Genomic DNA, 19,892 nt, shown 5'->3' with positions numbered 1-19,892 from the left:
GCCAACCCCTATTTAATGGACACCCCTATGAAGTGAAATTGTGTTAGGTGTCGAAACTAACCCTTTAAGCTTGGTTCCCGCTACGCATCGCAAGGACGTTTGCGCAACGTAAAGCTTGGTTCCCACTAGGACGTAACGTAAGGACGTAAACGCAACGCAATCGTGTTGACCAATGACAAGCGACATTTGGAATAATCCATCGCTTGTGACTGGTCAACTCACGTTGCGTTACGTCTTTGTGTTGCCTCTCTAGTGGCAACCAAGCATAAGTGATTTGACAAATCACAAGTGATGGATTATTCGAACTGTCGCTTGCCATTGGTCAATACGCTTGCGCTGTGTCTATGTCGTAAGTATGATGGAATTGATATCGAAGTACATACATTAAAAAAAAACCAATCACTATTTAAATAGATTTGACAGCGGTACACTGTATCAAAAGGTTTAATTTTGCCAAAATACAGAAAATTATTTATATTTCAATGAATATTTGAAATAAAAATTACAAAAATACTATAGATACTACAGTATAAATAGACTAAATGAGTGGAAATCGTTAGAATACGAGTTTACGTCTAACGGAACTTTTTAACTAATTAAAAATTATCATTAAATAACCAGATCATAGATCAATTAACGTTACAGATAGAGTAACCACCAATAATAATGCATCTCTTAATAGGAGTGTGTCCTCTTAATAGGAGTGTGTCCTCCTAATAGGAGTGTGTCCTCTTAATAGGAGTGTGTCCTCTTAATAGGGGTGTCCTCCTAATAGGGGTGTGTCCTCCTAATATGAGTGTGCACTCTTAATAGGAGTGTGCACTCTTAATAGGAGTGTGTCCTTTTTATAGGAGTGTTTCCTCTTGATAGGAGTGTGTCCTCTTAATAGGGGTGTGTCCTATTAATATGAGTGTGCACTCTTAATAGGAGTGTGCATTCTTAATAGGAGTGTGTCCTTTTTATAGGAGTGTTTCCTCTTGATAGGAGTGTTTCCTCTTGATAGGAGTGTGTCCTCTTGATAGGAGTGTGTCCTCTTGATAGGAGTGTGTCTTCTTGATAGGAGTGTGTCCTTGATAAGGTTATCCCAAAAGAGGGGTTCGACTGTGTACAGAAAAATTATAACCCTTGTCCCTCAGAATCTGCAGAATACCCACAATCCACTTCCATTTTCTGAGGGAGACTTTCATCAGAGGTTGATAAGTTAAAAGGTTTCTGAGGTAAACTTTTTTTCCCACCAGATGATGCATTCAATAAAAGGTTCTGTTTTTTAGCTAGTATTTCCACTACGTTTTGCGTTGTCTTCTGAGGTGGACAAGGTTTAGAATTTTGACCATCTTGTGTTGAGGTAAAAACAGATGGTAATCGTTGAAATATGACCCGGGATGATGGCATCACATGAATCGATTGTAAAAGTGAAGATTGCTGCATCAAATGATTTGACGTTGCATACTGTGCTGCCTTCCGCGCATTTGCCAACGCTAACTGAGCGGCCTTCTCTTGTTCTTGTCGGTATCTTTCAATTTGTTGTTGTTGCAGCTTTAATTGCAGCGCCCTCTCTCGTTCTTTTCTTATCCTCTCTTGATCTTGCTTCTCTTTCAAGACTGCCAAGCTTTGCTGTGTTTGCTTCTGGTAAGCCTCTGGCGAAAGTTTTTTTGCAAACTGCGCAATTTGATTAACTTTTGGAGTTGAAGCCTGCACACAGTTATCTGCATTTTTAGGTTTCTTTTCTTTAACAACGACAGCGGCATTTGGAACCGGTAAATCAAGTAGATTATGCTTTTTTAATAACTCTTCATGAACGTACCAACAATCACGATCGTAACCATTACGTCTTTCACGTACTGCGATCTTGTTAATCTTTAGTTTCATTTGACGAGCGGATATACTAAATTCTGCATCAGCGGATGGTGTGGCTGGACGGCTTGAACTTTCTAAATGATCATTAACTGGCGATGGTTCTCTAATATCAGCACATGTAGCATTCTTACCAGGCGAAAATTCACCTTTTACTATATTTTTTGTACCGGCATTTTGTTCCTTCTTATTCCAGTATTCACGGAATGTGCGACTTAGTGTCTTGATTCCGGCTGTGTTCCCATGCACCAATTGCATTAAATCAGGTATTGCTGTTAAAAGTAATACAAGAAAAACAAAATTCAATTCACATACAACTGAGAAATAGCACTCTAGATTCTTTGGCTAGTTGAAACTGTCTCAGTAAGTTTCACAGGCCAAGCAGGACTTATAATGAAGGAAAGTTAATGGGTTGGTTGCATAAGTTATGGCAATCTTAATATTTAATATTTACTATTATTATTATTATACTAATATTCAGTTGGTATTTCTTATGTTCAACGCAATGCAGGCCATAAAAATCAGTACAAATCTTTTATTTTTTAAATGGAGGCTTACTTCTCGATATTTCCTTTACTGATGCCCAAAAACATCAATGTAGTCAGAAATGTATATACAGTAGAAAACATTCTTTGGGATACCACTATTCAGGGGACACCCTTATTGAGGGTTTCACTTTCCTGTAAAACTATCTAGGGGGAATATATGTTTTAACACTACAGCCAACCACTAATAATGGGATACCCTATTAACAGGACGCTTTTTGGGTCACAAAGGTGTCCCCTTAGAAGTTCTGCTGTATTCTAAAACCTGAATTACAATAACAACTTAAAAATGTTTTTTTCTCACCTTCTTTAGGCACACCTTTTCTTCCCAAAATATTTTTTCCGTCAGCTTCACCTGCAGATTCAGTTTTTTCTTTTGCAGGTGACCTGCTAAAACTAGTTGATATCGGAGTATTTACTAAAACGATAGCTGCATACTGTTGCAATATTTTCCATTGTTTTGATTGGTGGTCGTTGTCTTCGCCCACCCAAATTGGACCAATCAGCTCTGGTGTTAGAACTTCAAGTTTCTTTTTTAAACCAGCTTCCCATGCCTGGGCCTTAGCTGCTTGCTTTTCTTTCATCTTTTTTATACCATCCTGAAATAACATGATAGAAAGATGTTATGTTTAATGATTTAAATTATATAAATTTCATAGCAGTTCTTATATTGATATAATATCTTAATAATATATGTCTAATAGATGTCTAATAGAATGAATAAATTGAATTTTACACTGTTTTTAAATAACTAAAATTTGCTTTATAGGGTAAAAGCAGTGTAGAAACTATTGTGAAATTAAAACTCAGCAATGTTACAAGAATACTGTCACAAGACAGAGCTGAAAATGAACCTGGGTAACCTCCTACACTTTACAGTACGGGGATCTTTTTAAGTGCACAACGGCCAGAAATGTACACTGAATCTACAGTTTTAAAACCTTATCCAAAAAGATTTGATTAAGCCCTGTTCACACTGGATTTAAAAATAAAGAGTAAACCTCTGTCTACACTATTAATCTAGTTTAACAAAAAAGTGTCATGTGCCGACATATGGTAGTGATATGACATCATCATGTCCATATATGTGCACATAATTTTTTTTTTGTCACATAAAGTTTAATAGAGAAACTTAAAAGGTATACCTCGCATTCGTTACCACCTTCATCTTCGGACAGGTAACCATGGGGAACAAAGAACCCATCATCATCTTCATCGTCATCACTAGCTGGTTCATCTTCACCCTGATTTTACAATAAAAGTAGAATTACTATGATGGTTCACCTGCATTAAATATTATAAATGTAAAGGTATTATATTTGTCCTCAACCTGCTTAAACCTGTTTTGGTTTTAAAAATTAAATTAAAATAAAGAGATCACATCCCACCCTAATCCTCTCAGTTCGTTGTGCTGTTGGATAAAAATGTAACTAATATTTCTTGCTTAGAAGTTTAATAACTATAAATGATATACACATATTTGTTTATATACCTCAGAATTAGACAAACTCTCTCCAGGTTCTTCCCATTCCTCATCACTGTCCACCTCATAATCAAAAATCTTCAAAAAATAAAATCAATTTAAATGCTTCAGTAAAACAAATAATTATAGAGTTCTTGTTATATTACGTTGAATTAATGAATATGATCATGTTTAATACTGTAATACTTTGAGATAACACAACTAAAATTCAGTTAAATACTTTATTATTCATGGACAATGAAGCTCAATAACAACTTGACAAACCTCATCCAAAGCAAATGGGTTCCGGGCTCGTACTTTCGCACTCTTTTTCCTCATGGTTCCATAAAAAGCAGGCCGATAATTTTCATGGAATTTAAGAAACTTGCATTTAACAAGTTGCTTCCCTTCCGAGATGACAACAACATCAGGTTCAATTGGCCTGAAATTATACAAAAACTCAAATCTACTACATTTTTTATATACTAAAAGAGTTTTACTTGTTTACTAGTTGTTAATGGCAATGAATTTAATATCTTACAATAGAGTGTACTCGCGCGCGGGAAATGCAGGCGTAGTGTCTGATTGGCCGATTGAGGATGCAACCTTAAGCTCTGTTTACACTATCAAACTAGTTTGACAAAAAAAAGTGTGATGTGCCCAAATATGGTATTGGTATACTTAAATATGGTAGTGATATGACATCATCATGTCCATATGCATACATCACATTTTTTTGTCACATAAAGTTTGATAGTGTAGACAGAGCTTTATTCGATATGCTTCTTTTTGAGTTGTGTTGGAGTTGACTATCTAGTTGTAATATAATACATCTATGGTTGTTAACTAGATAATTAGTGACAACAGCAAAAACAAACAAACAAACCTTGGCGTTTTTAAATCTTTCCCTGGCTTAAATCCAGCACACTTGATATCTTCCAAATATGATGCTGCCTCAATCTATTAGACAATAAAAAAAACACAGTTAAACTTTATCAGTCTTAATAATTTTTACTCGGGGTACCCGAGTCTAGGACTCTCATCTTCTCCTCCGTCCGACACTATTGAGTAAAAAGTGCGATTTATAAAGTACTACTCCTCCCTGTTCGTATGCATCATATTTGAGCTGGGATTTGGCATGAATATACTACAGGGACATGTCCTCAAAGCTATAGAGCCGGATTTTTTAATTTCAACCCGGATGCAGCCATATGACGTCTCAAAGATGGTACCATATAGCCGTATAAACTATTTGGTAGTGAGGTTATTGATGTGTATGTGACGTCACATCCTGTCTTATGACGTCACTACAGCTTCTTTTGCTGTACCCCGAGTATCGCACATTCGTGCTTGTTTCTTCTCTAAATAATTAAATTTAATTAGTCATATGTTCCCACATTTACTACTTAATGTTGAACCACTTTCAGTACCATTATCCACACATAATTTAATTTATCTCAAAATGCCTAGAAAGCAAACAAATCATTGCCAATTTCACCTTGCCATTATCAATACCAATTTACCTGGTTGCTAATATATCTTGTCAATTCTTGTTTTGCGTCATCATCAATAACTCTGCGCACTCGTGGTGCAAGGGTCATTCCATCTTTCAACTCAAATGCCGCAAATGGACCGCAGCTTAGATTAGGAGTGGTTTTCTCACTAGGAGCAGCAGGTTCCGGGGCTTTGGTAAAAAAGTTGAAAAATTTCTTTTCTTGCTTTTGCTGTTTCAGTCTCTGTATAAATGGAATATTTTGAAATATACATTATTGCCCTTTTTTAAGCTACAGTTTCACAGGAAAGTGTCCACTTAATAGAGGTAGTTGTTGGTACACAAATACAGCCAACTATTGAACCACCCCGGAGAGGGGTTAGAGGTTGGCGTGGGTGTTTGTGTGGCAGCTGTACAACCCCCTCGGTACAGTATGTTTTAGTTGAATTAATGTACAATACAACTGTTAAATAATTAATAAATCCTACTTTTTCTTCTTTCAGTTTACTTTCTTCCTCCTCCTGTTTTCGTTTCTCATCTTCTTTCTTCTTCTTTTCTTGTAATCTAGCCCTGTTGAATCATCATATAAATTCTTTTTAACGTTTATTTCCCACATAAAGAACAAAATTAAATGTATTTCTGGACTATTTGTTAGGATGATTTAGACATTCTATAACTTACTGGGTAATTAATTTATAAGACATCAAGCATTTAGTATAGGTTTACCAGGAGCGCTAATAGATAGATAGTGGCCTCAAAAAGGCCATTTGCTTTCAAAATATCATATTATGGCATATCATGTCTTGACACAATGAAAAACACAAATGTTTCCTATTGGTTCTCATCTTGTTATTGGTTCTATGGTGCTACATTACATTATTTCTTTATCATTTGTATTCCTTACTCTAGTGTTTCTTGTTTCTTCTTCTTTTCCTCTTCTTTCTTTTTCAGTATTTCTTGTCTTGATTCTTCTTCCTTTTGTTTCTTTTCAAGTCTTTCTTTTTCCTTCTTCTCTTTTTCTAAATCCTTCATTCGTTTTGCTTCTAGTCTTTCTTTCTCTTTTGCCGCTTTTGCTTCGTCTCTTATTCTTTGTTTTTCTGCCTTTTCTTCCTCTAATTTTTGTTTCTTTTCCTTTATAAGTCTCTCCTGTAGAAATCATACAACACAATAATACAGTTTTATGAGTTATAAAGATACCAAAAGTCTATGAACTTCCACAATTACACATATGCAGTTGAACCTTCTAAAAGGTTCTCAGAAAGCAGCATCGTGCATAAATTGCCAAATACAAAATTTACCAACCTTTTCTTCTTGTTTTCTTTTTCTTTCAGCCTCTTTTTCGAGGGCTTTTGCTGACTTGGGAGTCTATAAAAAGATGTGTAAATAGATTTTAAAAAAATTTTTTAAACATATAATTAAATCAACCAAAATATCGTAATAATTATTGGTAGGGTTTTTCCTGTTTTTAAAGTTAAAATATTTAAAACTTTGTACCTTATTTGGAGTCTTTCCTTTTGTGACAGGTGTCCTTTCCTTAACTTCAGGAGTTTTTCCTGCAACTACTGATGCTGACAACTTCCTAACTGGTTTTGCACCTGTGCGGACATGAACTGGTGTTGTTACCACATCCATCTCACCATCTTTAGGACTTACTGTTTTGGAATTCTCCTCTTTCTCACTTGCATGCTTGGGTGAAATGATGCTGACTTTAGAGGTCTTTGGCGTGTCTTTCAGAAACACACAGTCGTAATCTTTTGACGTCTTTGGCGTGTTGATAAGAATTATACAATCGTCATCTTTTGATGCATGTATAGACATCTTTGGTGTTCCAGTAATTATAGAACCGGTTGTATCTTTAGATTTTGTTGCCGCGTCTGTGAGAATGAAACAATCATCATCAGCCTTTAGGGGTGAGTCTGTAATGATTATACAGTCATCATCGACAGTATACTCAGACTTTTTTGATCTATCTGGATTCATTTTACATTCGTCCATTACAGAACTACCTTTCTCTGTAGCTGTTGGTGACTTCTGCACTGAAGTATCAGGAGAGGCTTGTATTATGTCAACTTTAGGTGTTTTAGATTTCTTCTTATCAAGAACCTCTTTAATGCACTCATCAATGATTTTGTTGGTGTCTTCTTCATCAGGATTCTTCGATTTCAAACCGCATCTCTCAATTACATCCTCGCCGTCTGAGGTAGAAACTTCAGGCTGTTGTGTTTTGTTAAAAAACTGATCAAGTACAACAGGCTTTGATGACTGAGAACTACTATCGGCTTCTAATACCAACACGTGACTTGAGGCAGCTTCGGAGCTTGAGCTCACTTCAGCATCAGATGTGGAATTACTTATAGATTTAAATTTTTTTACTGGTGCTAGTTTTGGTTTATTTTCAGATGACTTTGTTCGGCTGACTGGGGACTCTAATGATTCTCCAGACACAGCACGTTTTCTTTTATTTGTTTCTTGATCTATCTGCGTCGCTGGCTTTTGGTTAGGTGTCGGTGATGGCGTTAAAAGTTGGAATGGCAATCGACCTAGAAAATTAGGAAAAAAATACAATTTAGTTGTCCATTTGAAATCAGGCAGGTTGATAATTCTTTTTGTTTTGTTTTTTTATTATGAGAACCCTTTTATAAATTAACTTTGACTCTAAATCTTAAAACAATGCTCTTATAAACAGTCTTTCATGCTTGCCATATCATTCAACCATAGGATGCACTCTTCGGATTAACATTTCAGAAATAAAGTATAACCTACAATGGCATAGTCCAACAAGAGAATAAGGCCTTGACCTTTTAGGCATCGGAGTGCGATCACTCACCTAACACACTCCTACTGTATGATGCCCATGAGAAGCACAATTAAATTTAGTAAACATCTACATCAAGACACAACAACTCAAAGCCTGCAGTATTATACATGCAAAACAAGATATTTTCAGTTAACTGTAGATGCAACTTGTTACTTACATTGTTTTAGTTTTTTTGATGGAGGGCTTACAATAACATTTGTTGCTGGTGGCCTGTCTATACCTTTAAAAAAGAAACTCATACAGATTTAAAATGGACCTAAAATAAATTTTTAATTATTCACATTTGACATGTTCAAATTTAATAAACAGAACATTGATTGGTAGATAAATTTGCCAAACAATTTTTGTAATTCATTGAATGTTTTTCTTTGTTATTTAATGTTTTATTTTATGGGTGCACTATGAAATAAGTCAAAGAAATAAAATGAATAACAATATTAAAAACTAACTAATTAAAATTAACAATAACAACTGGATTAATTAAAATTAAAAAACAACATCAATTTCAAAACAAATTCAAAGGCTGCAAATAAACATTTTATTAGTAATTGTCACATGATGATGAATAATGCACTTGTCAATTGTATGACCCAATATACGACCCCTGGGAGAGGTACATCATTTGTCTGTGAATACCATGACGCACCCATGTGTCAAAATGTGACTTACCTTTAGGTGACCATGACGCACCCATTTTGACGCACTGTGACCATGTTGTTTATGATATGGTGGGTGGTAAAGTGACGGACATTGACACACCATTGTTCATTGATGTGACGTACCATCTAGCTAGGTTTTTTGACGCACCCCTGCGTCAATAATTATTTGTAAATGATGCACCCATGACGCACCTTTCCTGGCGCCCTTTCCTGGCTGGGGGTCGTATAGTGGGTCATACAATTGACAAGTGCATATAAATATTATTTAATACAAAATAATCGTAAATTCATATATTATTAGGCCTAGGCCCTAGGCCTATTTATTAATAATAATATTATTATAATATAAAATACTCTTTAATTTAACACAAGAGGCAACTGAGCATGATCAGTCTAGTAGGCTAGGCCTACCCCTAGCCTATAGAAATAGGTCTAGCTAGCTCTGCATGCCCAATGCAATGGCAATGTATGAATGCAGCAGACCCCAGCCAGGATAGCCTACTAGACTACCATCTAGCTAGAGAGAGGCTGGGCTAGTCCAGGTACAACTGTGTTGTGCTGTGATACAGTTAGGCCTAGTTAGGCTACTTAGCTTACTCTAACTAGGCCTAGCCTAGGCTAGTAGTAGGCTAGGCTAGAGGCTAGCCGCTAGATTTACGATTTACAAACCCAAACATATTTACCAGCAAGTGAAGCATTTCTCTTTTTATTTTCTTCCATTTTGCCTGTATCTACTAGATACTCTCCTATTATATTATACTAAAAGATATGTATTTATTTTAGATACAATTTTACATGGATAATCGGCAAAAATTATGCTCTGATGATGTTGCAAAAAAGACCTTTTCTCCTGATGATAAAAACTGACTTGTTCTTGGCGCGCGTAAACACAATTAATCAATAGATTTAACAAACGCCACAATTGGCCAACATCACCAATATTGTATTTCTCTAACCAATTGTTAAGCCGCTCTGAAGAGGCTTAGTTGTAAAATCTATGACGTTGATCATCCCGGAAGTAAATAAAGGATTATCTACTCTGCCGCGAGAGGGAGCAGCATTGGAGACTCAAGTTCAAGAAGTTCCTGCAGGGTCAATTATAATGAAATTTGTATGAAAATAACATATTATTATATCCAAATAACGCAAGTTTTAATTTACAGTATTAATTATGTTTCAATGTAGGCCTACTGTATGAGGTCATAACATATAGGCCTATATGTATAATAAATTGCCAACTGACTTCTACTGTCTGTGTCATGCATGTGGAAAAAATTATAAATTTGTCTTTTTTCATATTGATTGTGGGTCACATGGCGTGCAATAGTACGTACTATTTAACGATCGTGTAATAATATTATCCTTGTAGGAAAAACAAAATCTGCATGAAATCCATAGAATAGCAACTGTTGTTTTGCGAACATTTAATTTTAACTTTTCGTTTACTTTTCAGTTATAATGAGCATTGGTAAATACTTCACAAACTTGGAAGAGAATTCGATACGTACAAACATTTCCGACTTCGTTCACATTGGCAGTTTCTATGAGGCATGTAGGGAAATCTTTGATGAGGAAGATCTCTTACCGAACAACATCGCTACAGAAAATTCAAATGAAGACCCAGAAAAAAGGGAGGCACTTATTAAATCAGAAATTGTGCAGTTGATGGAAGTTGAAGATTCCACAATTGATGAACTTGGAACAGTTTGCAAGTAAATTAGCAGATTTTTTTGTGTGCTTAACTTACCTGAATAAACAGACATTGGCCTATATTCTCTGAGAAGAGTTATATCAAAAAATTCATTAAATCCTCTCATAATACCAACAGTAACACACCAATTCTGGTTTTTATGTTCCAAACATTTTTATTTCACTTGCCAAACAAGTAGAGTAAAGTTGTTGGATTGGCTCAACTAGATACACCTAAGAAGTAAGATATGTTGTAGGCCTATAATTATTTTTTTTTAATGTATTGTGTTTGTCAATTGTAGCCCTGATAAATTGATGTGTGGCAAGCTGCCTGATGAGATAGCACATTTTGATCTGGCCAAGTCTCTTCCTAAAGGTGGTGAGCATCTTATGTGTTTAGGGTAAGTGCTTTGACCCATAATGTAAAGAACTGTAAATCGTCAACTAAACACTCATTTGCTGGGTTACGCCCAATGTGAACCAAGCTTTACTTTACACCGAAAACAACCTTGAAAGATAAATTATTTATGGTAGTTTTATGAATTGTGAATTAATTGGATAAATAAACTTAGATATTTCATACTTTCATAATTCAATTTTTAATTATTATTGGGTACACACTTACATACTAGACAAAATCAGCTACAATTTAAAGCCCCATTCCCTACGTTTTTTAGATCTAATTTAAGATCACAAACTATATTTGATGTAAAAATAATACTATATGGTCTTATTGCGATAACTTTTTTCGTCTTTAAACGGTTAAAAATGTGAAAAATAAGTCGATTCTAATAATTATAGCGGCCCGCTATAAATCCCAAAATGCATTGCGCGCGGATTGATATTTTTGTTTTTCACCTGTAATTCGCCCACTTTTCGATCGATCGTGAGGCCAAAACAAATGGAAGACTCCTAACTTTTCAGCGAAAATACCGGGTTTTCCCCAATTTGTATCAACGGAGTCTGGCAAAAATAGAAAGACAATTAATGCAGCAACTATACAACGTCAGGCTAAGTATATAGCTAGCGTACGATGTTCGTAGGTTACCGATGTTTACCAGCTAGGCCTACAAAACTAAGCCTAGCTAGGCTAGGCCTAAGACCGTCCACGAGAGGTCGATCGCCGCGAGCTACTTAGGTAGTGCATTGTTTTTCACTTTTTATCATAATTTACCATAAAACGTACATTTAAGACAAGGAATGACATGGTTTAATGTTTTTAAAGTGATATATATGTATTATTTTCCAAAAAACGTCCAAAATTGCAGGGAAGGGGTGTTTAAGTTCGCTTTTCTATTTAATCTTTTATATAGATTTCGTAGAGCTGAAAAGATGAAAAGAACACTTGGTGTCGTATCAAGTTACCATAAAAACAGATTTGACATTGTAAGTTGAAAATATTATTATATTATACTGTAGGCTATAACAAAATCTCCATCACCTTCCTTAAATTGCTTGCATTCTGCTTTGGAGATGATCTGTTGACCCGCTAAACATATCAGATACTTATATTTTTTTTAGAAACATGGAGCTAAGACTACCGACAAAGACATTGACATCTTAGATCAACCACAAGTAGTAGTGTCTGTTGCCTTTCTAGAAAAAAATGTCAAATTTATATGCAAGGTAAGTACAGTGCAACATTCAATCCATCACAAATTGATAACCATTTATCATTTATATTTTTTCTAAAAAAAATGTCACAATGTTATGCTAAAAATAGTTTAAAAAAATTGTGCATGTATTATTTTAAAAATCTCAACTTTTATTTGCCAAAACATTCTTCGCTCTATCTACTGCTTCATTATCAATATTGTAATTTTGTCTGGGTGGGAGAAACATGATTTTATTTTCTTCTCTTGACTTGAATATGATTTCTTTATTTTGTTTGAATTTTGTTTATAATGTGTATTATAATTTATTTTGTTTAGGTTGACAGGGAAATTCTTGTGCTTCCAGAACAATATTTATCTGTGCTTCTTGATCGTTTAGTTTGTGTGTCTGATCTTCAAGTTCCAAATGAATGTAGTGAAAACCCTGATCTACCACAAGATATTCGATTCGATTCACTTTTCAAGTCATCATTCTTGTTTATTGAGGGGACTTTTTATAATGACTTTAGTGATGCTTTGTGTACTGATCTTAGTCAGTAAGTACAGTTTTGGCTCTAAATAAGTTAGTAGATCGACGCTCCTCTCGACTGTGCACCAATTGATATACGCATAGCCGAGTGGAAACGAAACATTGACGTTTGATTTGCCGGCGTCGGACCAGAACCGTGAAAGACCCTTTAAGCAAGGCAAATACACTTCAAATTTAAAAAGTCTTAATCTAAGAGAATAAAAATATCCTTAAATATTTTACTTGAGTGAAATAGTAAAGGATCTCACTTAAGTATGATTGGTGAATACAGCCACAGAGTTTTAGTGATATATCCAAATATGGTAGTGATATACCTAAATATGGTAGTGATATACCTAAATATGGTAGTGATATACCTAAATATGGTAGTGATATGACATGATCGTGTCCATATATGGGCACATCACGTTTTTTTGTCACATAAAGTTTGATAGTGTAGACATTAATATAATTCTATTATTATTTCAAGACCCATAATTAAGTGGGCCCAGGAACGCAATTTGGAGGGATCTGAATCATTCAAGACAGCTAACATGGATAAAGTGACCATTGCTGATTTAAATGTACGCCTTGGTTACCCCTATCTCTACCAGCATCAGGGTGACTGTGAGCATGTCTTTATGTTTACAGATATACGGTGAGGAGTTAAACAGTATTTAGAATTATTACCTCCGCCAGAATGGCGAGAGGTTATGTGGTTGATTGAGTGTTTGTTGGCTAGCATATTGGATTTAAATGTAATAATTTTCAATCGTAGTGTAAAGCTTCCCAAAACATGTTGATTTCTCATTTGTTTGGATTGGTGCAATAGCAACAATTTGTACAACAAACAGATGTGCAAACTCTCTGTCTCTCTCTAATAAATATAGTGTTCCTAAGTGTGGGGAATCCAGTGTAGAATTTAGTACCTAAATCTGTTGTTTTTTCCTAGGTTACTTCACAATGAAGATTGCCAAGATCTAAATGCATACCCAGTTGTAATATATAAACGTGTTCGTTATATGAACATTTGTCAGATCTGCAATGAACGAGTCTCAAGGTAAATGTATTACCATTTATCATATGTTGTTCTTTCATATCATAATTTTTTTTCAAGTATTATTAGAATATTATTGCTTTATAATATGAATAATATTGAAATCCATTTTTTTTTTATCCAATAAATACATTAAGTACAATAAAGTAGTACTCACCACAACAACTTTCCGCAAACCCTTTATTCACATTTTTAAGTACTGTAGACTGTTGATGTCTGTCTGTCTGTATTTTTCCATTGTAGATGGATTACCAAAGAGGATACCCACATAATAACTGATCCAGGATTCTTTTGTGAACGTTGCTTCAAAATGCTTCATTATGATAAAGATGGCCAAAAAAAAGGCAAGTTCCTTGCATACCCATATATGGATTTGGGTGTATACAATTGAACAGTGCTAATGACCTATTGGATCCTGGCATATCCATATATGGACATGGGTGTATACAATTAAACAGTGTCCGTAACCTATTGGATCCTGGCATACCCATATATGGACATGGGTGTATACAATTAAACAGTGTCCGTAACCTATTGGTTCATTGCATAACCAAATATGGACATGGGTGTATACAATTGAACAGTTTCAGTAACCTATTGGTTCCTTGCATACCCATATATGGACATAGGTGTACACAATTGAAGTTTCAGTAACCTATTGGTTCCTTGCATACCCAAATATGGACATAGGTGTATACAATTGAATAGTGTCCGTAACCTATTGGGTGATTGCATAACCAAATATGGACATGGGTGTATACAATTGAACAGTGTCAGTAACCTATTGGTTCCTTGCATACCCATATATGGACATAGGTGTATACAGTACAATTGAACAGTGACCTACTGGTTTCATACAAGGCAGGGTAAAACAGTTAAATGCTACTGTACCGATAAACGTTATATTATCTGGAGCCATTCACTTTTAAAGAGCCTGTGAAATGTGTATATTTTAGAGGGTGTATGCTAAATCCTTGGTTGTATGTAGGCTTATCCACATCCATCCTGTGGACGTCAGCTCTTTGAACTTCTCGCAGTTTTATAAGCAGCTTGGTGGTTAACGTGCTTGACTTTTCAATCACAAGGTCGGGGGTCAAATCTGACCTAGTGAAAGAGTGAGTGAAGTAAGTTACAACTCCACTTACTAAGCCTCAAATGAGACTTGATTTGTAAGCACAATAAATTATCAAATACTTATCCATCCTGTAATTGACGAGTTGCTCGCTGTTGGTTGTGTAAAAAAGTTGAATAAGCTAAACATGAAACAGAAATATTTCTGGACAAAAATAAAGACTTTTTTTACAAAATGAAAAGAAATTTATTTTTCACTGTAAGTTATATTACAAGGTTTACCATTCGCAAAAGAAGGTTGTTTATTACAAAATCAAGCTTAAAACACAAATCATTTTTTCTCCATGAAATAATATCCACCTCTGTGGTTTTTCTAAAGTATTAATGTTCTCTCCAGGATGAGACCAATCTAGTGGTCACATGTTAATTATTGTCATTAATTTATGGCCACCTTAATTTAACCAATTTCATGGATTGACCAGTGACCATGACCTAACTGGTTTCTTGCATACCATGCAGACATGAGCGTACAATTGAACACAGTGTCAGCGGCCTACTAGTTTTATACCAGAGTAAAAAAAGGTTTAATACTATTCCAGCAGAAACATTGTGGTGTACAATATAAACTAAGCTAAAATATCACAATTTAACATTTTAGCTTAAACAGACTCACAGTGCTGCAAAGGCCCTGGGGAGAAATCATGATTATAACTACAATTTATAGAATGTATTTCTTAAATAAAAAACAAAAAATTTGATTCATTTTAACTTTAAATCACAAGGCTTTTCGATGATAATCCGGGGGTGCAACTTCATAGTCGCTTTCTTGGAAAAACGTCGTTGAGTTTTTGTACAGGTATTTCAGCAGATCGTGCACGTGTGTGAGAAGCAGTGATACGCTTTTTTCATCAAGGGTTGTGTAGGCCAACATGTTGCCAATTTTCACTGTAAGAAAATTTACACTAATCTCAACTTTTGAGGTTGCATAACAGCAAAATTACACAGATTAGCAGTAATGGTAACTGGTAAATGGTATTAACGGAAATCAAAAATGTAGTATCTATTTACTTGTTTACACAAACCACGGAGCGGGCATATACAGATTCTATGTGGGACAAGCTACGCGGTTTTCCATTATAGTTACCACTCATATGTGTACATTGGTCTTAATTATGGCAAACAGAAATGAATATTAATCATTAATATTAATTCATATATCAGGTGATGAAGAACATGTAAAGGTTTATATATCTTACCGAATAGACGTAGTAAGTGATGTGCTCCATATACTTTTGTCATTGGCTCATCAGGATGCTTAGAAAGTACCTGAAAGGAATTTGAAGAAGTCCAAGTTATCATTATTAAGACAGAGAACTGGATACAAATTTGAAGCATTTAAAAAGCTCTATATACACAAGTTAAAATATAAAACTGTTACATACATCTGCATATTGAGGCCTTTCAAATTTATAGAGAAGCTGTGTTCCAAGCATCGTGTTAAAATACTCTTTGATACCTTGCGTTATCTCAACAATCGCACTTTCTCTAAAACAAAGTAAGATAGAATATATAAAGTTTACAATAAAACATAAAGATTCCAAGATGATTGGCCTGTAAAGGCCAAATCAGACAGCATCTTACGGCAAAACTTCAAGAAATTTCTTGATTCATAGATGCTGTCCGTTTAATCTTTACTTACTTGGCAGGCGATAGATCCTTCTTTAATTTTTTGTGCTTTATGTAATCGTCCAGAAGTTGATCCACGGTAGTTTTTGCAGGAAGGTGCACCAGCTGTCAAATCAAATAAAAAAATTATTATTTTATTTTATTATAAATTTAACATAAAATGGTATGTCTACAGTATCAGACTAGATTGACAAAACAAGTGATGTGGCCAAATATGGTAGTGATATGCTTTAATATGGTAGTGATATGCTTTAATATTATATGGTAGTGATGTGGCCAAATATGGTAGTGATATGCTTTAATATGGTAGTGATATGCTTTAATATGGTAGTGATGTGGCCAAATATGGCAGTGATATGCTTTAATATGGTAGTGATATGACATCATCATGTCCATTGGGCACATTACATTCTTTGGTCACATAAAGTTTGATAGTGTAGACAGAGCTTTACAAACAGGATAACATACATACAAGGCCATATACATGGCTGCAGTCACATGTTCAAGTTAGTGTTTACCGACCAACCGACCAACATAGTGAGCTGTAGAGTCGCGTTGCACGTGACTAAAATGTCACTTTTCATATTTGCTGGGTTTTTTTCAGTAGTGCTTAGTAAGGAACATGTTTTATAACATTATTATAATAATTTAACATAAATTACGTTAAATAGCAATTTTGTATTTCTCATCTTTTATACCAGGCCTAGGAAGCCTAGCCACCTAGTTCAAATTTAGGAAGGTTGCGAGACCTCCCTGATGATAGGCAAAGAAAGATGAATTTACCATACCTGCTTCTGTCTTGTCACCAAGTCCCAGTCATCCACTAGAATCGGTTTCAATTCATCTGGTATCTTAACTTTGATGTCAATTTTATTTATAAATGTCTCTTCCTGTAGTAAAATTATAAATATAGATAAAGTCAAAACTACTATTACAATAATCATAATAATGAATAATAATTAATTTGGAGAGGCTAAAAACCTATCATGAAATGGACAAAATGTAAATACCGATTCAACCGTGGGATCAAGTCTTGCCCGCTTTTTTCGTGGTGCATCTACTGAGCTTGTTGATGTTTCTGTTTGTGAGGCTGAAATAATATTGTAAAATTAACAATCATAAGAGAGAGCATTTGTAAGTTTGACTGTTATACAAATTTATGCACAGACATATACACATGGTCCTTAAACTAGGCGAGGTATCTTTCCTGGTTAACAATTAAATACATACAACATCATAATTTTCATCAATACATATTTTTTTTGTGAATACAAAACAAGAAACTGATGTACGTCCAAACATGGTCACAGTTGACCGATTTCTCCATCCATAACGTAAGAACACAAACTGAACTACAATCATATTATAACATTGATAAATTCATTTAATTGAAATATATCCATGTATTTACCCTTCTTGGATGCTTTTTCTTCTTGTGCTTTCTCTTTATCTTTTTCTCGGTCCTTTTCTCGATCTGCTGGTTTCTGTTTTGCTGCTTTGGCTTTTGCTATTCTTGTTTTATTTCTACAAGATCCAATAAATTAATGTCAATACTTGTAACATGCAAGTTGTAAAAGTCTTAAAAATCTTAAATTAATTCAAAGGCAGATTTTGAGAATCATCGGTCGTGAATGTTGGTTAAGTTTAGATTTCTTGTGTAACAACACCAGAGCAATCTTGAGAAGGCAAACTATTAGTGTAAAGTAATGAACTATTAATCAAATAGAGATATATTGCACACAAATATTCTATGGCTGTATTTTCACAATTCACACTTAAGTATGTCTACACTATCTATAAGTAAAATATACTGTAAATAGGTTTGCTTTTAATTGTTTGTATATATCTATCAAATATGCAATGTATTTTCAATTGTTGTTCTGTAACTTTTAATGCAAGCAATGGAATTTTCAGAAATGGATGAGATTAAAATTTGAATCTTTTAATTTTTGGCTAAGTTTGATTGATGGATATGGCAGCTTGTTGCTACAACTGAGCTGCTATGTTTATGGTAAAAACAAACTTATTTATAGTGCTATCTTTTTGCTGATACTTACAAATGGGCAGCTAGTAGGTCTTTTTGTCTTTGGATATTTCCGTCATTAAACTTCAATACTCGGCTTTCAGGTACCCACTCATCCCAACTAGAAAAGGACAACATAACGTAATTAACTGTCAGAAATTTGAAAATTTATAACAACAAAAATACTATTTTTAAAAACACAAACAAATGGTATGTCACATTTATAATTACCCTATGTTAATTATATTCTTAAAGTGTGCACACTTACTTCTTGTTCCAACCATTGTAATGAATAAAATACTTGATTGTCTTTTCCTTCACATTAGATTTCACACACTGGTAACAGAAATAAAAATGATTTACACATATCAATTAAAACTTAAAAGATATACTTTATTGTCATGTTATATACTGTATTATGAAAATATGAAATTTATTTATTTGGATAAACAGTACTACACTTGCATAATAATACTTACACATCACTGACTTGGGAAATTACCAATAAACAGATAAGTTTGGTAGATTACTGTATATCAGAGGACTACTATATCTTAATGGGTTTCTCCAATCCATGTTTATCATATGCCATGGGATGGATACCGGTAATCTTTTTAAATTTTAGTGGACTTACAGTACTTGTTGTAAACTTATATAAATGCCCAAATATGTAACAACTGAATATAATTTTTTATTATAAGTTTTTTTACAACATACTGTAAATGCCAAATGGACTATCAAATATTACCTTTGCTTCATACAAAAGTGGTCCATGAAAACACAAAACTCGTTCACCTGTTGTAAAAAAACAAATATTCCTTATTCAAAATCATTATGTTATGCCTTCTACAGGTACTAGCTACTGTAGTACTAGACTACTAGTGCTAGTACTTTTTTTTATATATACAAAAATATTCATGTACAGTACACATGTTAAAAGACACAGCAGCAACAGAACAGAAGAGAAGGGAAAACACTTTGCTGCTGCAGGTGTTAGAATGTTATTTATTGTAGGACTAAGAGGAATTAGGTGAGAAATCGAAGGTATAACGTGCGAAACAGCAGTAGCGCCAAATAAAGTAGGTTGCTTCCATTCTACAGATGATGGGCGAACCGACTTCATAACAAAGACATGCCAAAGCCAAAAGGGCAACTGCCGCACCGTACACCGCGTCAACACACATGTTGTCATGTTGAGATATTCATTGTCTTGTCACTCACGAGTTTATCTTAATTAAACATATTATTAACTTTTACCATTCAAAAGTATCTACGGATATCCGTGTTTATATTTCATTTCAACTATTAACATTAATATAATATTAAATCAACAACCTTCTGTAAATTTAGTTGGAATACCATCAGCAAACTTTGCTTTCTGAGGAGCCATGTTGTGTTTTTTTTTCTTCTGCTCC

The 19,892-nt window shown here is 34.4% G+C and overlaps 3 protein-coding genes across 3 annotated transcripts; 1 reads left to right on the top strand and 2 right to left on the bottom strand.

Annotated features, from left to right (window-relative positions):
* Positions 1-411: 411 nt before the first annotated feature.
* LOC140052156 (uncharacterized) lies at positions 412-9,661 on the bottom strand. The gene is made up of 13 exons (XM_072097593.1): positions 9,514-9,661; positions 8,329-8,391; positions 6,848-7,893; positions 6,656-6,718; positions 6,258-6,499; positions 5,842-5,923; positions 5,385-5,597; positions 4,748-4,821; positions 4,147-4,303; positions 3,892-3,960; positions 3,545-3,643; positions 2,704-2,998; positions 412-2,126 (listed from the first exon to the last, which is right to left on the bottom strand). Exons 1-13 carry the CDS (start codon positions 9,548-9,550, stop codon positions 1,117-1,119), a joined length of 3,450 nt encoding a protein of 1,149 aa, XP_071953694.1. The 5' UTR covers positions 9,551-9,661; the 3' UTR covers positions 412-1,116.
* A 61-nt stretch (positions 9,662-9,722) lies between these two features.
* Positions 9,723-14,945, top strand: LOC140051392 (snRNA-activating protein complex subunit 3-like). Its single transcript, XM_072096593.1, has 9 exons — positions 9,723-9,941; positions 10,284-10,542; positions 10,822-10,920; positions 11,833-11,905; positions 12,041-12,145; positions 12,451-12,668; positions 13,131-13,298; positions 13,593-13,700; positions 13,941-14,945. Exons 2-9 carry the CDS (start codon positions 10,289-10,291, stop codon positions 14,086-14,088), a joined length of 1,173 nt encoding a protein of 390 aa, XP_071952694.1. The 5' UTR covers positions 9,723-9,941; positions 10,284-10,288; the 3' UTR covers positions 14,089-14,945.
* Positions 14,946-15,036: 91 nt separating this feature from the next.
* Positions 15,037-19,882, bottom strand: LOC140051059 (mortality factor 4-like protein 1). Its single transcript, XM_072096137.1, has 11 exons — positions 19,813-19,882; positions 19,226-19,272; positions 18,746-18,813; positions 18,512-18,598; positions 17,866-17,978; positions 17,465-17,544; positions 17,243-17,344; positions 16,468-16,559; positions 16,211-16,313; positions 16,025-16,094; positions 15,037-15,713 (listed from the first exon to the last, which is right to left on the bottom strand). The coding sequence occupies exons 1-11, from the start codon at positions 19,865-19,867 to the stop codon at positions 15,544-15,546; spliced, it is 987 nt and encodes a 328-aa protein (XP_071952238.1). The 5' UTR covers positions 19,868-19,882; the 3' UTR covers positions 15,037-15,543.
* Between the last annotated feature and the right edge of the window lie 10 nt (positions 19,883-19,892).

Source organism: Antedon mediterranea, chromosome 6 (genome assembly GCF_964355755.1).
Source record: "Antedon mediterranea chromosome 6, ecAntMedi1.1, whole genome shotgun sequence".
Lineage (NCBI taxonomy): Eukaryota > Metazoa > Echinodermata > Crinoidea > Comatulida > Antedonidae > Antedon > Antedon mediterranea.
This window is presented reverse-complemented; position numbering and strand designations above follow the sequence as displayed.

Bases quoted from the DNA above. Each gene is read 5' to 3' on its own strand.
- LOC140052156 (XM_072097593.1), bottom strand. From the start codon at position 9,550: ATGGAAGAAAATAAAAAGAGAAATGCTTCACTTGCTG. The intron at 8,392-9,513 runs GTAAATATGTTT...TCTTTTTTAAAG, and splicing joins GAGAAATGCTTCACTTGCTG to GTATAGACAGGCCACCAGCA. The intron at 2,999-3,544 runs GTATACCTTTTA...ATGTTATTTCAG, and splicing joins AAGGTGGTAACGAATGCGAG to GATGGTATAAAAAAGATGAA.
- LOC140051059 (XM_072096137.1), bottom strand. From the start codon at position 19,867: ATGGCTCCTCAGAAAGCAAAGTTTGCTGATGGTATTCCAACTAAATTT. The intron at 18,599-18,745 runs GTAAGTGTGCAC...GTCCTTTTCTAG, and splicing joins TACAATGGTTGGAACAAGAA to TTGGGATGAGTGGGTACCTG. The intron at 15,714-16,024 runs GTAAGATATATA...ATTTTCTTACAG, and splicing joins TCACTTACTACGTCTATTCG to TGAAAATTGGCAACATGTTG.
- LOC140051392 (XM_072096593.1), top strand. From the start codon at position 10,289: ATGAGCATTGGTAAATACTTCACAAACTTGGAAGAGAATTCGATACGT. The intron at 10,543-10,821 runs GTAAATTAGCAG...TGTCAATTGTAG, and splicing joins GAACTTGGAACAGTTTGCAA to CCCTGATAAATTGATGTGTG. The intron at 13,299-13,592 runs GTGAGGAGTTAA...GTTTTTTCCTAG, and splicing joins TTTATGTTTACAGATATACG to GTTACTTCACAATGAAGATT.